At 40.3% G+C, this 16,835-nt stretch overlaps 1 protein-coding gene across 2 annotated transcripts in view; it reads right to left on the reverse strand.

Moving 5' to 3' along the window:
- scube1 (signal peptide, CUB domain, EGF-like 1) overlaps nt 1–16,835 on the reverse strand; it is a 133,249-nt gene that overhangs the window by 86,935 nt on the left and 29,479 nt on the right. For both annotated transcript variants that reach the window (XM_046071836.1, XM_046071835.1), the window contains exon 3: nt 15,643–15,768. In XM_046071836.1, coding sequence (XP_045927792.1) covers nt 15,643–15,768 — 126 coding nt within the window. The remainder of the gene's footprint in view (nt 1–15,642; nt 15,769–16,835) is intronic.

The raw sequence follows: 16,835 nt of genomic DNA on the forward strand, positions 1-16,835 counted from the left end.
GACAGATAGATAGATAGATAGATAGATAGACAGATAGATAGATAGATAGATAGACAGATAGACAGATAGATAGATAGATAGATAGACAGATAGATAGACAGATAGATAGATAGATAGATAGATAGATAGACAGATAGACAGATAGATAGATAGATAGATAGACAGATAGATAGACAGATAGATAGATAGATAGATAGATAGATAGACAGATAGACAGATAGACAGATAGATAGATAGATAGATAGATAGACAGATAGATAGATAGATAGATAGATAGATAGACAGATAGACAGATAGATAGATAGATAGATAGACAGATAGATAGACAGATAGATAGATAGATAGATAGATAGATAGACAGATAGACAGATAGACAGATAGATAGATAGATAGATAGATAGACAGATAGACAGATAGACAGATAGATAGATAGATAGATAGATAGACAGATAGATAGATAGATAGATAGATAGATAGACAGATAGACAGATAGACAGATAGATAGATAGATAGACAGATAGATAGACAGATAGATAGATAGATAGATAGATAGATAGATAGACAGATAGACAGATAGATAGACAGATAGACAGATAGACAGATAGATAGACAGATAGATAGACAGATAGATAGATAGACAGATAGATAGACAGATAGATAGATAGATAGATAGATAGATAGACAGATAGACAGATAGATAGACAGATAGATAGATAGATAGATAGACAGATAGATAGACAGATAGATAGATAGATAGATAGATAGACAGAACAGAAGAGACCTTCAGAATTCTGTTTCTAAGGTAGGAGGGCTGTGGATTTTGTGCCACATCTCTTACATTAGAAACACACAAGGATCATAGCAATAAAAATAACCAATGTACATGTGAGTATTGTTTCGAAGACCTGTTTGGAAAATTGTGAACGTGAAATGTGCCAATGATCCCTTTAAAATAAAATTCATACACTTTACATATTGCTTTTATTTCTCTGTCTTTCTTTGTAATTAAGCATTATGTAACTATAGGAAAACATGTTTGGTCCCTTACTTAAAGTGGTTTTCATTAATGTGCATTTGATCGCTCCATGGGAGCTTGTCAAACATTGCCTCAGTTTAACTGCCCCTTCCCTCCCCCTCTGTCTTGTCTCCCACCTCCCGTCTGTTACATGTTGGACCTCTCTTGGACATGCTGTGGTCACTGACTCCCCGCTGTGCAGCCACCTCTTAGATCTCGCAGTGGAATGAAAAGGACGCGTCGGAAGGAAAATAAACTCACGTGAGCGAACCAGGCATACACAGAAGGCACCAAACGATCAACACATTGAGCCCAGCTGTTTCCACACCAAAACCAAATAAATAAAAAGTCAAAAGGAAGAAAGGATCTGAACAGGACCGCTCTTTAATCAGAGTACAATTAGGCAATCTTAAATCAATTTGTGCCCTAACTTGTTGACACAGTGCATCTGGGAGATGATGGAGCAACTTCCTGCACGCTCATGCAAACTGATTTCTTTTCTTTTTCAACACTGCAATTTTCCAAAGTTTGTCATCCACGGCTCATTCAGAACACCACAAGGTTCTGAGGTTTCTGAATAGTATGCTTTAGGTCCATTAAAAGCCACAAAGTCTTTATTGTTTTTCACAGCAAGGCCCAGAGCGTGCGAGAAAATAAGAAATAAATTGAGTGTTAACTCCAAACAAGAAACAAGTTGGACAAAAGTTTGGATTTTAATTAGAGCCGTTGCATTCTAACAGTGACTTTACGCTGCCACTTACTTTAAAGGGTTACACCAAAGTTAGTTACCTCTCTGCACTGAGCTTCAGTGTTTAGCATTTGCAACCTCTGCTGCTGTCAAACTAAGGGAAACGCTTACTGTAACAAGGATAGGGGCTTGTCATTATCTACCCAGCTATGATTAATGAGTCAGAAAGCAGAAGGGTTACAGTTGGCAGGTCCTACATTACTATATAGAAGACATATGATTTGAATTTACAGCATCTCTGAACTCATCTCAGCTGATTCAAGCCACAGTGCTGACGTACAATGTTATGACAGCTCGTCATATAAGAGGCGAGACACTTCTATCTCTAGATGTACACAGACTGTCGGTAATAATTGTGTGTATGCATGGGGTGAGAGAGGGAGTGTGTATGAGTGTGAGTGTGTAGAGTGTGCCTTCATACATACAGTAAATCTCCTGCTGAATGAGACACTTGAGAGTGAGACATTATATCAAACACTGAGGTCCTTGTTGAAGGGCAGCATGAAGATGAAGGTTGGGGCTGGGCTTAAACTGCGGTTTGACAATAGGCCGATATGTCACTCTCTAAAAGTTCCGTTTATGTGGTTACCATGCATCACAGGGCACTATTTACCTTTTCAGTTAGTGATGACAGTAAACATAAAGCGTCAGAGAGGCTGGTGACGATGTGGTATCCATGAGTCAATACACAGGAACGCATTACCCAGTCTCCAGTGTCATATATAATCTCAAAGAGGGATAAAAACACACTGATCCTACGTAACATGCATCATACCTGAAATACAACCTAACTGTCTGGACACCGCTTTCTCTGTCAGCAATCGTGTTTTTTCTTCTTTTTTTAGTTTTATGGGGTTTGACATGTGAAATTCAAGTATTTTGATCCAAAATTTGATATCACATATTTGGAAAAGCAGATGTACTGTTGGCATCAGAATAAGTCACATAATAAGTAGTGAGTCATCTCAACACCATTGCTTACAAATAGGCTGGTTGTGTCTGTTTTTGAAATACTGTCTAGTGCACTTCAGGAAACTAGGCATGCAAGAACTAAGCTTTCACTAGGTACAAAAACAACTAAGCAAGCATGAACTGAGTTAACCCCTTGATGCCTGAATTTATTTACAATAAAACATTATTTCTGTTTTCATTTGCTTTCAGGTTGATGTAAAATTAAGTGGAAATTGTTCATTTGTCTATAGAACATAATAAAATATATAACTTCAGGTATGATGCAAATTAGCGACAACAGGCGTAAAAGTAAGTAAGGCGTAGTAGTAACCAGTGCTTGCAAAAAATTCCCAGGTAACTTTACTTCTTCATACATACATATTCAAAACACGCTATGTAGGGCTATTTGTTTGTTTGGGCTACTGTAGAAACATGGTGGTGCAACATGGCGGCACAACATGGCGATGTCCATGTAAGAGGACCCGCGGTGTATGTAGATATAAATGGCTCATTCTAAGGTAATAGAAATATAACTGTTCATTATGTAAGGTCTTTATACACCATTGAAAACATAGTTATGGATGCATCTGTCAATAGATCCTCCTAAATATTACACACTGAACCTTTAAAGCATGATGTGATAGAAAATATAAAGGTAAAGGTATAAAGGTTGGCTGACCGTCTCATAGTATCTTGCATCATGTAATATATGTGTGTGTGTGTGTGTGTGTGTGTGTGTGTGTGTGTGTTTTATAGCTTCAGCTAGTCTAAGGCCTTCACACGACATTCCACGACACATTATTGGCATGCTGTAAGTTGGTGACACACAGTGGTATTATTGGTCAGATCTGGTAAAAACATTAAAAAGGTGGGGCTACTTACAAACAATGAGCTTACTGGGTTGTCCATACTAGCCATACAATGCAACAGTGGTGGAAAGTTACTAAATACTTGGGCTAATGTTTTACAGTATTTTCACCTTATTTTACTTGTTTCCTTTTTCTGTTTCTTTTTTATTGTACTCGACCATATTTCAGATTATATTATATTATAAAATAATAATTATACGTTAACATATGATCATCTTGATGCATTGCTACTGCAGATATTGCACTGACCCAGCAGTAGGCCTATATGAAGTAGTTAATAATCTAGCTACCATATAAAATGCTAAATCCATGTTAGCTTCTATTGTTTTACTTGAGTAAACCTTTGAATGTAGGGCTTTTACTAGTAATGAAATATTTGTGTATTGTAGTCTTGCCTATTTACATAGGCCATTCACATCCATTATTACGTAATGTTTGTGAATACTCCTCCGACCACTGCTACTAGCTATAGCACACTGCTTGCTAATAAAAATCCATCAAAGACAGCCAGAGGTTCTTAAATGAGCACAGAAACATTTGCTTAGCGTTTGTGACTGAACAATGAGTGAAATACAACTCTTTATTACGTTTTCCAGCCAGTCAGCCAGTACGAGCACAGCTGATCCATATCCAGCCTCACCCAGTACTAGTACAGACCCAGTCCAGACGTCTTTAGCAGGTGTCACAGACCCAGGTGAACTACAGGCAGCCTCAGCCAGTACCAGCACAGCCAGAGATGTACAGCCAGCATCATATACAAGCAGCACAGACCCTGAAGGAACAGTTGCTGCTCCACCAAATGACCCAGCAGAATGGCCCCGAGTCTTAACAGACTTTATGAGGTCTGCGTTAGAGCACAGAAGTCCATGCAAACCAGCTCTGGACTTTTCTAGAAGACGTTTCCAGTCAGGTTTATTAGAGGGGGAGGATTGTAGTGAGAGCCTTGTGGTGTCAGGTGTGACCGTGCAGCAGACCAGCTCTGGTTTTGCACTGGGAGTCGCAGCCAGTTTGTGACTGAGTGGTATCGTAGCTGGTGGAGTTTCTAAAAACTGAAGCCAACTTCGCTCTGTTTGGGACTGTGAGCAGCACTTTATGAGATATGCTGAAGTTAACATGTGTGGATTTGTGGTGAGATATCTGCCTGAACACAAGTATTTTAAGTTAGTTTTGGTTTCCGCCTCCTTGTCTCTTTCTTATACCCAAAGTCCCAAACGGGGTTTTGTGTCTGTGAGACGATCTGAAGGGGATACTACCACATCAGTAGAGCAATAACACAGACTTATCCTCCCCACAGTATAGGAAATATCCACTTGTCCTCCTGTGACTCACTTTTCTTTATTTTATTTTTTCTTTACATATTGTGATTCGCTACAACTTATAATGCTGTACTTAAACCTGTCTTGAGTGAATTTAAAAAGATACCATAAAACTTTGAATAATAGCCCGGGCTTTTATTTGCTAAAATCACTGAATTGACCCTGCCTATATTTGGGACAGGCGTCCATATGGGACAGGACTTTAATTCCTTTTGCACAAAACTGAAACTACTATCAAACAGTTTATTTATTTCAAACAGAATAATACTTATGTAGAAATTATCAAATAATATTAAATACACGTCATTCATTTGATCTAGCGCTGACAGACGGCTTATGTGCTTCTATTTTGAAGTAACATCATGACAACAACACGGTGCAGGATGAGAGAAGTTAGACAGAGAGCGATGGACCTCACATGACAGGATTCACAACTTGGATTAATCTTTATGAAAAGATGTTTTGATTGTTTTGATGGGTGGACCCTTACAGACTAAAGGAAGATAAATAATTAAGGAACGGACACATTTGGGCTTAATGAGAGCTTCAAAGGTAATGGCAGTCTCTCTTGTACCAGGCAGTTTACACCGGTAAATCTATATGAATTGAACTATTGAATTGTGGAGAATCTAACCGATCTAACGATGTGTAGCATGTTCATACTGTCATATTGACCATACGTTTAAACATTAATATTTGTATTAACGATCTAAGCAGCTTAGAAGCAGCTAAAGCAGGCGACCCCGCGGGGTTTAAGAGGTTTTATACATCCAAAGAACTTCTATAAAAACCAGAGCAGGCGTTTAATGGAGACCTGCGTTTATTTGTCAAAATGTGTTCCCACACCAGGCCAGTAAAGGAGGTAGGCAGCTATTTGGGATTTGGCTATTAATTGAAGTTTTACGGTAGATTGCTTTCTGTAAGATCAATAGATTTGAATGTGTAGTACTTATTTAAGTATTTTTAAAGCCAGGTACTTTTTTACTTTTACTTGAGTAGGTTTATACTTGATGCCTTTTACCTGAGTAACATTTCGTGTAGTATCTGTATGAAAATTGAGTACTTCTTCCACAACTTCAAACTACACCCCACACAGCCCATTCCCACTTATGATGTAGAGAGTTAAAAGATTAAAATAACAGAGTCAGAGCACTTCTTTATTACTGCAACACATACAGTCAGCAGCACTGGGTCTTTTTCAGCTGACTTGCCAACTGGAGTCCGATGTGTGTTTCTATATATGTGTGGCCCTGTGATGGACTGGCAACCTTGCCAGGGTGTACACAGGGTAAGCGGTTGACGATGGATGGATGGATGGATGGATGGATGGATGGATCACCAGCTTAACACAGGAAAAACCAAGGATCTGGGGGTGGACTTCTGACACAGCAAGATGCCCCATACCCAAGTCATAATAAGGGGGAAGAGATGGTAGCCCCTGGATACTTCGACATGCAGACTGGGATCGACCCACCGACCTTCTGATAAGTGGACGACCGGTCTACCTCCTGAGCTACAGCCGTCCCGTAGAGAGGAGAATGAGAGGGAAGCTGAAAGCCATCATGGACAACCTCTCTCATCCTCTATGCTGAGCTGAGACAGCATCTGAGCACCTTCAGCCACAGACGTATCCTGCCCTGAGCCTAAATGCGCTTAGCAGGCTCATTTGTGCCATCCTCCCTTAGACTCCACAGGACCCAACATCTCCAATGACAGACTATTTTGATTGTATTGATTGAACATAGTGCTTACAGAGTGTATATGTATATAAATATATGTGTATAGTGTGTACTCATATTGGCCAAGCAACGGAAATTTGATCCCATCTTTACAGAGACCTGCCCCATTAACATCCCGGATCAAGCACTAGCTGTCCATGTTTCTGAGCTGTCAGACCAAGACTCCGGCAAGATGAGAGAAGGTGGACAGACTTTTTAATGTGAAGATCCATAAAAAAGATGAACCATATTATCATCTTGTTGCTGGTGTTTACATACTCCCAGACGCAAATTCAAAAAATGCACTGCGGAATGTTCTGGGTGTATACCTGTCTGTACATATAAATAATTGTATATAGCCTAATGTTTTATTTTACTTATTTTTTACTCTCTTTTTCTGCCCTGAAAATCAACAGCTGACCCCTCACCACTTCAGCAGAAGATAAAACCGTTGTGTTTGCAGCTGCTCTAAACAGAACAGCTACACCTGCACTAAGTTTAGTGCCATGGCTAAGGACACATAGACCCTTTCACCATAAGCCCCCGTCTGTCTTGTCTGTTGGATTAGTATGTGTCTCTTGCAAAAGAACACATCCATCCTTTTTTAAATAAAGACTTCAGCAATTAATGCGCTTTTATGGCTGTCACTCCCACCAATTATGTTCACAGATCCTATTTTGAGACTCTGCATAGAGAGGTCAGAGAAGAAAAACAGACGAAACAAGCAGATGAAACAAGCAGAGAATAGTAAAAAGAGATAAGGGAGACCGGGTATGGTTGTAACATGGGGAGAGTTGTAACAACACCAATTCCAACAAATACAGATAAGATAGGAGTTAGGTGATCATTTTAATATTCACCTACTTCCTCCCCGATCAGGCATGGTGGTTATCAAGTCTGGAAAGAGGTGCATTCAGAATATATAGAGAAAAAAATGATTTTGAGGTAAGAAAGTAAATTTTTTGACCAAGAGTATTTTTATAAGGGCCTTTACGTTCACTCGTTACACAGCAGCTGCATGGGCTCCGTCAGCACAGGAAACAGAATTGATTAGTTCAGGACTCATAACTGTGGTTCTCTGGGTTTGAGTCGTTCATTTTTCATGTGACATCTCGTCTACTGCGGAGCAGGAATGAACTAATCGTTCAGTGCTCACATGGGTCCTCCTCGGAGTCTGTCTTCACTCGGCAGGCTGACTTACTGCCAGCACCGGGGAATGAGAGGCAAGTCTGTTGTCAGGTAACAGTGACAACCCTCTATTTTGATTTTGTGACATTTAATAAAGCATAACGCTATTACAGCGCAGTTATGTTGTGCTAAGTTATAGTTTTAACACAGCCGCACCTTAAGTTTAGTCCTGCTAGTGTTTACAGCCAACAGCTGATGAGTTGTTCTGGGTCCGCTCCACTTCAGAGCCCTGACAGAGTTCTACCGGGAGCTGAATTACCACAAAGGTCGTCTCCTCTCCAAAACAAACGGACCGGCTAATTAAAACATTAAAACACAGCCACATAGCAGCGTTAGCGTTAGCCCTGTAATGTGTTTACAGCTAACAGCTGATCCGGTCCGCCAGAGAACGCAAGAGTGTGTTTTATTCATCTAGTGTGTCAAACTTAATACTTCAATATATTCCCAGTAAATCTGATGTTAATATATAGATTTTACTCCTGGATAGGCATTAGGCTTCTCTATGAATGAGCACTTTAGAGATATAGTGATAGTAATTATAATTATATGTATATGGCTGGTCTGGTAGTATACTCAGGAAGGATTGTGAAAATGGACGGATTTAGCCGTAGTAGTGGCTTAATCGAATATTGACAACATATTTCTGTGGTTTTTTTCATGGTTTGAATTTGGTTGTGGCTCCATGGGGCTTTATAGATCCATGATAGAGAAAGATCAAGAGGTGAATTTGTGCATTATACTTTGTCAATTAGAGCAAGCCAGGCAGCCTTCTGTGTTTGAGAACTGCGCTGTTTTTTAAAGAATCCCCCACTAGAGGGCTGCAGCGCCACAATAACCAGCCTAGTTAAAATGAACGAAATGACACAAAAAAAGATTAGTTCATTTTAATGAACGAGATTTGGTGACTTAAGTCTTTCAAAGGAGTGACTTTTCCCATCACTGCTGTAGATGCTCCTGTCACTTTAAGGCCCCCCTCTCAAAGCCCACTGTCTTCTGATTGGCCAACACCTGAAGCACATTACCAGGCTGTTGTTGTTGCTGGGCGGACCAGGCAGACTGAGTGTCGCTGTGCCTTTAGTGTAGGAGCACATGACCATATATAGAACACAGGTTGGTAGAAAAAGCAGTTCAAAACAGAGCGTTCAGAACAGGAGGAAACCTGAGGTTTTTGCTCACAGTGATTTCTGGTTTAACCTCAATTTTTTAAAGTTTGGCCATGTTTAACATTAACATCCAACATTATAACATTGTAGATAAGTTATAAAATGTGGAAAAGAATAATAGGTCTCCTTTAAGTTAAAACCTTTTATACTAACATAGATAGCTACCTAGCTAGTTACTAGCGCTTCCGGTCTAGACTGGGCGTCTCATACAGATGCTGAAGGGTACCTTTTGCATCAAATAACGCTTTGTTAGCCTTTCTCAAAGCGTCAGTATTTGACGCCCTGAGATGAGAACAGACAACAACACGAGTAATTATGAACAGGCACATTTGTGGTAAACTTCTTTGACAGACAGGACCACTTTTGCGCATGTGCAATTAGGGATCCGGCAGGCAGCACGGATTCGGTGCATACAGATGCCGTATGTGACAGATTCATACTCCATGTCTTCTCCTTCACATGATACCTGGCTCCCGAAAACACCCAGTCCTTGCTTCTCAGGTGGACAAGCAGCAATGATTTGTCCAAACAAAAAATAACTCCTCCTTTTCCCCAGTTGACCATATGTTGGTTTCTCAACAAAGGGGAACTGAGAAATTATTAGCTTCCCGGTAAAAAAAAAACTAAAAGACAAAAAAACAACCATACTGGAACTCCTATTTCTCTTTGGCAAGGGTCACCTTTCTCAGACAGACTTATAGAGGAGAGGAGAAGAGACAGGAGAGGAGACACAGTTTTGGTTTCAAAATCCCTTTATTGACATTGAAACCAGAACAGCAAATCAACTCATTGTCACGTCATCACATTAACAGAAAAAATGATTTCTAGGGAAAACACAAACAAACAACACAACAAAACCTGTTAAGCAAGAACAGAAACATAATTCACTCATCAGACTCATCATTCAGCTCTCCGTCTCCCCCCACAGAGCATAAAAAGGAGAAGAGAGAGGAGGGGAGAGGAGAGAGAGGAAGGAATGTGCAACACCAAATGAGAAAAAGAAACAACAAAGAGTAAAACAACGAAATAAAGGAAAGAGAAAAGAAATTAAGGAAAAGAAGCGTTATAGCCTGCACTGACTTTGATTGTAATCACACGGATCTTGCATCTGATTTTACGCTTTACTGCTTTGTTTGAACTCAGTAATCCGGTTTTAATTAGCAGCCGTTCATTAAGGCTGCATCAAGTCAACATCCAATAAAGCAAGTCGCTGGGTAAAGGCGTGGGTTGGCTTCCTCTCGCTGGGCCGTAAAAGAGCAGGTGATGACAGTTCTCACATGACTCAGTTGGTATCGTTTGAATTAGCGGCACAAACGCGTGCTGAAATCCCACTAACCTCATGGCTCTTTTCTTCAGCTAACCACAACACAGCAGCTAACCAGTAAGCTAACGGCTGTAGACAGTCAGGGACCATTTACAGACAAACCAGCAGGAAATAAACAACATAAAACACTTTCCGACACAATTATAGTGACACCTTCCCTCCAACATGGAAAACTGGCATTTTCTCAAGGAAATATTCCGTCTTCTTTCTTTAACAACCAGGGTTTCACTTTTATAGTTGCTGCCATCATGTCTCAGTATGATCACATTTTACACACCAGCTTTGTTGTGTGAGATTCTGGGTAATAAAGAAACCTCCACGGCCAGCTGTGCATTTATGTTTTCAACTCTTAACATAAAAGGCATATAGTAGCAACACAATGGCATCTACTGGGTTCAAAGAACATAAGCCTCAGACAGAACAAGTTAATTTCAAAGTGACTTTTTTGAAAGATTTATGCAGATGATGGGTTGTTATATCAACATCTTTTAACCAAAACTTTTATTGTTGTTGCTGAGCTGATCCCTGGTTTAACTTCCATGTTACAGTATACTCTGTTTACTATATTTACAAAGAACCAAAGATTTGGTAAGTAGATCATTTCTGCAAACTGGACGTTGCTCTGAATCTATAGGATTATCCTACATTATGTTACTTTAACCTTTGCTTTAACCTTTAATTCAGTCTTTCAAGCAGGTTAACCCCTGTTTTAACCTGTGTCAGACATGTGATTCCTGCTGTTGTAAAGCTCTTTCCATCTGTGACTCCCATGTCTGCATTCCACAAATGTGCCCGTCAGCAAAATGCTATGATGATAGATGTCTGGAGTATTTTTCACTTAGTCAGTCAGTATGACCTAAACCTTGCCATAAAATAAAATGGTTACATTCTCAGTGACTGATATCTATTTTAATAATTAAATCTAGAGGCAATGCTGAATATTTGCATTGTTGCAATGAAATTACAATGCAAAGAATCTGAAGTTTTCATCAAGTTTTTGACTAATGGAAATTTAACTTCAGTAAAGAAAAAACGGTATTAGTGCGGAAAACTTTGACCCCTCCAATAGAAACCACTGAGGCGAGTTGGGAACTCAGCATGGGCACCATGCAACAGCAGCTTCATTTGAGGTGTTTGGCCATATTTGTGCGTTGAATTCTGATGGAAAGGCGTCTTTAACTCTGCTTTATATCAGCTGTCTAAAAGTTATTCCTGTGAGATGAATCCACAACTCAGCAGCTACTCTGCACTGCTGGCTGCTGCTTTTAGCACTCAATCTCTCTGAAGGCTCAAAGAATGAGCTACAGCACTTACACATGCCAAAACATATCCCACCAAAGATGTTTTTTATGTTTTTGATTGTATGTTGCTCTCGCCAGTCAGCAGAAGAGGACTGACAAGAGGAAATTAGTTTGAGCTTATCCATGCAGAACTACGTGTTGCACAGGGAAGAAAAACATTAGTCTGGCTGACGCTAAGTCAATAATGTAGCACTGGGGCTAAATAGGCTGGATCTGTCAGTAACAAACCACAGCCAGATATCTGTAGGAGAACTCTTCAACCCTGACCGCCCTCCCAACGGTACAGAGAAACAAGCACAAAACAACATAAATCATGGAAACCCTCCAAACGATGACAGAGGGACTAGGGTTGAGCCAGGAGGACTTACGAGATACAGGGACACACACACACACACACATCCTGAAAGATTCTCTGTTGTTGACAATCAAATACTGATTCAGACAGACACACACACGCATAGACACACACAACCAAATACCCTCAGATACTTACGATACGCACCAAGGACGCACAGCTAAAGCAACAACCATAAATTTAGACAGACTTCCAATAGTCCTTACACTTCACTTTAGTCTACAGTGTCAGGATGTCTCAGCTCTTTGAACCCTTAAATCGCACATCAGATCTCGATGAACGAAAATAGTTCAAAGTTTTTTTACCTTTATTTAGTTAGGGGAGCTTCACTGAGAGGAAGCCTCTCTTTTGCAGGAAGGCCCTGATCACATTCACACCTGGAAGCTGCCCAGCCCAGAGGAAAAATCTTTTGCTCAGAATAGTCTTGTCTTTAACTCTTGAGAAAACACTAAGATCTCAATAGTATATCTTTTTGAGATCACTCCAATCTGAATTGTTGCTCCTAAAACCCCTTAGGAGAAAAGGATGAGATGAACAGAGATTGAGGTTTTGAGACTTGGGTAAGACAAATGGATACTGAATTGAGATTACAATAGAATAAATGAAAGTAACAGATGAGATCTCATCATTGCATCTTTTTGAGTTCATTAATGTCTTGCTTATTGCTCCTAAATAGCAGTTGGGAGCTCTGGGGAGATGTTCATGAGCTTGATTGTATCACATCACTGTCTGTGCTTGGAGAACCATACTGGAGGGCCTGAGGTGGATTTGAACACGACTCCTGTTGTTCAAAGGGCAGCAACACTGCCGCTGTGCCATCCAGCTAAAGTTAACAGTGAAGGACTGATTGTCGTTAAATAGAGTACAATTGTCCTTTACTTAAAAGAGGAGAAATACCATATCCACATTTAAAGTCCTCAAAAATCTACTCAAGTAAAAGGTATAAAAGTATTCCATAGTGAATGTACTTAAGTATCAAAAGTAAAAGTGCTTATTCTGTATGACAGATACATGTTGTATCTCAGTTATTGCGTACATTCGGTCCTTAATGAATTAATCTGTCAATCTGTCTGTTAATGTCAAAGTATTGGGTGTTCCAGTTATGCTGGCTGTGACTACCTTAACAAATTGGAAAACATGACATTTTAAAGTGCATTATTTTCAATGTCAAAATTTAGTTTATTTTTCTCAGTAACTTGTAACAGATAATTAACTATAAATACAATAAGGATTTGAAATTAAGGGGAGAAAAAGTACAAACCCCCATAAAAACAAAATACTAAACCTCAACATTCAACGTAAGTAAAGTACTTCAGTAAAATAACCCCTAAGCGGGGTCACTAAGACAAAACTGAGAAATATCTTGGAGCTTTTTTTCTGATCCACACTCTGGAGACTGAAATTACGCTTATTTAAGATACTGTAGAGATCTCATCTTTTGATCAGAGTAAGACAGAGATGAGTTTTTTGCTCCTGAGGCCAATATGAGAAAACTGAGACATATTTGAGAAGAATCATGAGATCCCAGGAGTCATAGCTGAGTTTTCTTTGAGCTCTTTCTCTCTCTTTCTTTATTGTAAATTGTATAATTAATTGAAAACAAAATGATGTGACAACAGTCAGTGGAAACCAAAATCACCAATCGAGTGAAGGCTGGATTCAAAATTACATAGAAGGAAAGGAATTGAAATCACAGGCTGATCCAACTTGCATGACTTTCATCACGGCAACTCATACTCAGTAGTGTGTATGGCCCCCCATGTGCCTGTATGCACTCCCAACAATGTCTGGGCATGCTCCTGATGAGATGGCGGATGGTGTCCTGGGGGATCCCCTCCCAGACGTGGATCAGGGCATGAGTGAGTTCCTCAACATAATGTCCCAGAGGTTCTCAGTTGGATTCAGGTCTGGGGAACCTTTAGGGCTAGTCAATGGCATCAATGCCGTCATCATCCAAGAACTATTTACACAATCTGGCCACATGAGACCAGGCATTGTCCTGCATCAGGAGGAACCCAGGGCCCACTGTACCAGCATAAGGCCTGACAACAGCTCTGAGGACTTCCTCCTGGTGCCTAACAGCAGTCAGGGAAAAAGGATATGCCTCTCCAGACCGTCTCTGACCCACCACCAAACCGATCTTACTGAATGACGTGGCAGGCAGCTTAATGTTCACCATGGCATCTCCAGACTCTTTCACGTCTGTCACATGTGCTCAGTGTGAACCTGCCCTTGTCTGTGAAGAGAATGGGGAGCCAGCCTGTCAATTCTGGTGTTCTCTGGTGCATGCCAATTGAGCTGCATGGTGCTAGGCTATGAGCACAGATTCCAGATTCTTGGGATGGCACTGTGGATGTGTCATCCTGGAGGAGCTGGACTACATGTGATAGAGCCCTGCATTTCAGCCCGAGCCCGACGGGGCCCGACTTATTTAGGCCCCTGAAGGTAATTTTCATGTCATAACTCAAACGCGGGCCAGGCATCAGGCCTGTATTAGGCTTCTCCTTAATATGTTTTAGATATCTATCAATTTAAAGAAATTAAGAGAAACTGAAGAGGGTAAAACAAAAACTGAAAGACGATTTATAACCTGTCACACTGACACACGACACAGTCTGCTTGCACGCACACAAACCGCTTTCATATTGCCTTATTTTCACAAACGGCATGCCAGTCTTCTGTCATGGTCTTTTGCTGGTTCTGGAAAGCTTGATCGCTATTTGAAAGCACACGTTAGGAGGCTGTGATTCGTTGGATTCGTTTCCTATCTGAAAAACCCATTAGAGTGGCTACTAGCATGAGTTTTAGTTATGGTGGCTCAATATTGGAAAACGACCAGGTGCCAGTAGAGCAATATCAATATACAGTCCCTCCAGGATTTAGCGATGTCACGATCGCAACTATTCATGCAAATTCAACAAATCCCTGTGAATTCATCGCCACTTGCAATTTTGACCAATCACTGCAACTTTTCCGCAAATTTAACCTATCATTGCCTTTTCGCGCAAAACGTCATACGTCAGCTAGTCATTTCCTTGTTCACAAGTCGCAGCCGTAATGTGTGATACCAACAACCATGAAAAACAGTATCAATCTTCAAATCACACATTTTAGACCGCAAAAGGCCTGCAAAATCCTGGAAGGACTGAATATAAAATACAACATTGACAGATACTACTTCATTACTTGAAATAGTGTCTAGACCCATGTAAAAAGCACGGTCCCTAGTGTCCCATCTGTCTGTGGAGAGCTTTTATGAAGACTCTCCTGGCTTCAGCCAATCCGTGTGTGTAGGTCTACGCAGTGGGGGTTGGGTGACATGAACACTTCAAGTGTTAAAGCCAGGATCCGAGATAAGAGTAAGATTTGCACCAAAACAGGTGACACTAATGCTTATGCTTTCTAACTGGACAGATTGATGTGCCTGCAGATTAATTGACATGATGTTAGACTGTGATGATTAAGTGTTCCCTTAATTTTGTATTTTTGTACTTAATTTTCTACTTCAGTCCCACTGAGAATCAACATATGCAGACAAAAATCCCATGATGTCCCATTGAGGCAGATATAAATTATCTGTAACACTTTGGTACACCGTCTTTATGGTCATTGAGTCCATCCATCAATTCCATCAGCCCTGTTAACAGAATCAAACACATAGATGAGGAATGTATTAAACAAAAACTGTTCTTACCCATACAGTTGTGTCCATCGTGGGCCAGCATGAAGCCATCGTAGCAGGTGCACCTGTAGTTGCCAGGTATGTTGATGCATTCATGGACACAGCCCCCATTGTAGTCGTTCTCACACTCGTCCATGTCTGAAAGAGACAGGTGGTTGTGTTAATGAAACTTGTTTAGTTTGTTTCTGTAGTTTAGGACACCATTTTCATTTATGTATTTGAATCATCTTTGGTGGAATTCAGAGTTGTAAAGTGTAAAGTTTTTCTTTTAAACAATGACACCAAATATATTAAAAGAATCCCTTAACTACTTAACAACACTTTTGTCACAGCCATTGCTGTGACTCTGGGTCCGCTCCATGTTCCCCTCTTGTTTCCCCTCCCTTGTTTGTGGGTGTGTGTGTGTGTGTGTGTGTGTGTGTGTGTGTGTGTGGTGTGCATGACTACACAATGGGCACCTGGTGGAGCTAGGTAACCAATCAATGCATCAACTCCCTGCTCATATACTCCTGCTTTCCTGTGACTCCTCACCAGATTATTCCTAACTGCATGTGGTCAAGCACCTCCGTTCATTTAGTCAATATTCTTTTGTGATTCTTGTTTTTTGATCATCTTGTGCAATCTAAGCAATCCCTGTTGTTTCTCCTGAGCCAGCTTCTTCACCATGCCATCTCAATCCAGCCTCACCAACCATCACTTCACCAGCGCGTGTGCGAAGAGACATTTAAGTTTTACACTTGGAACTATGTTATGTGTCCACTCACATGATGTAACAACTTTGTCAATACAGTAAACGTGAAATGAAATGAATACATTTAACAAGTTTTTATTTGCATTGTCAGTTATAGTTATTGTCCTACGACAGTCCTCCTCTTTTTGTTTTATAAGATGAAGATAGTATAAGTTGCGAGGACAGAAGGAGTGTAATGTCAGCTGCAGGCAGCCACGGAGAAGGAAAAATCTGACACAGAGAGATGTGACAGGCACCACACTGAGGACATTTATGGTATAAAATAAAAATGTATATGTGTATGTCCTGATCTGTTACAGTTTTTTATTGCTATCATCAATTTCATCAGTGCCGGTTACATCTGTCATTTGTTTTTTCCTTACAGTCAGCTGACTTCAAAAGCAAAAATAATACATTTTAGTGTTAAGTTTTATTATTAATTGACACTGTTCTCATCTGGTCACCTTAGTGCATA

This window comes from Micropterus dolomieu, linkage group LG16 (assembly GCF_021292245.1).
Source record: "Micropterus dolomieu isolate WLL.071019.BEF.003 ecotype Adirondacks linkage group LG16, ASM2129224v1, whole genome shotgun sequence".
In the NCBI taxonomy this organism is placed as follows: domain Eukaryota; kingdom Metazoa; phylum Chordata; class Actinopteri; order Centrarchiformes; family Centrarchidae; genus Micropterus; species Micropterus dolomieu.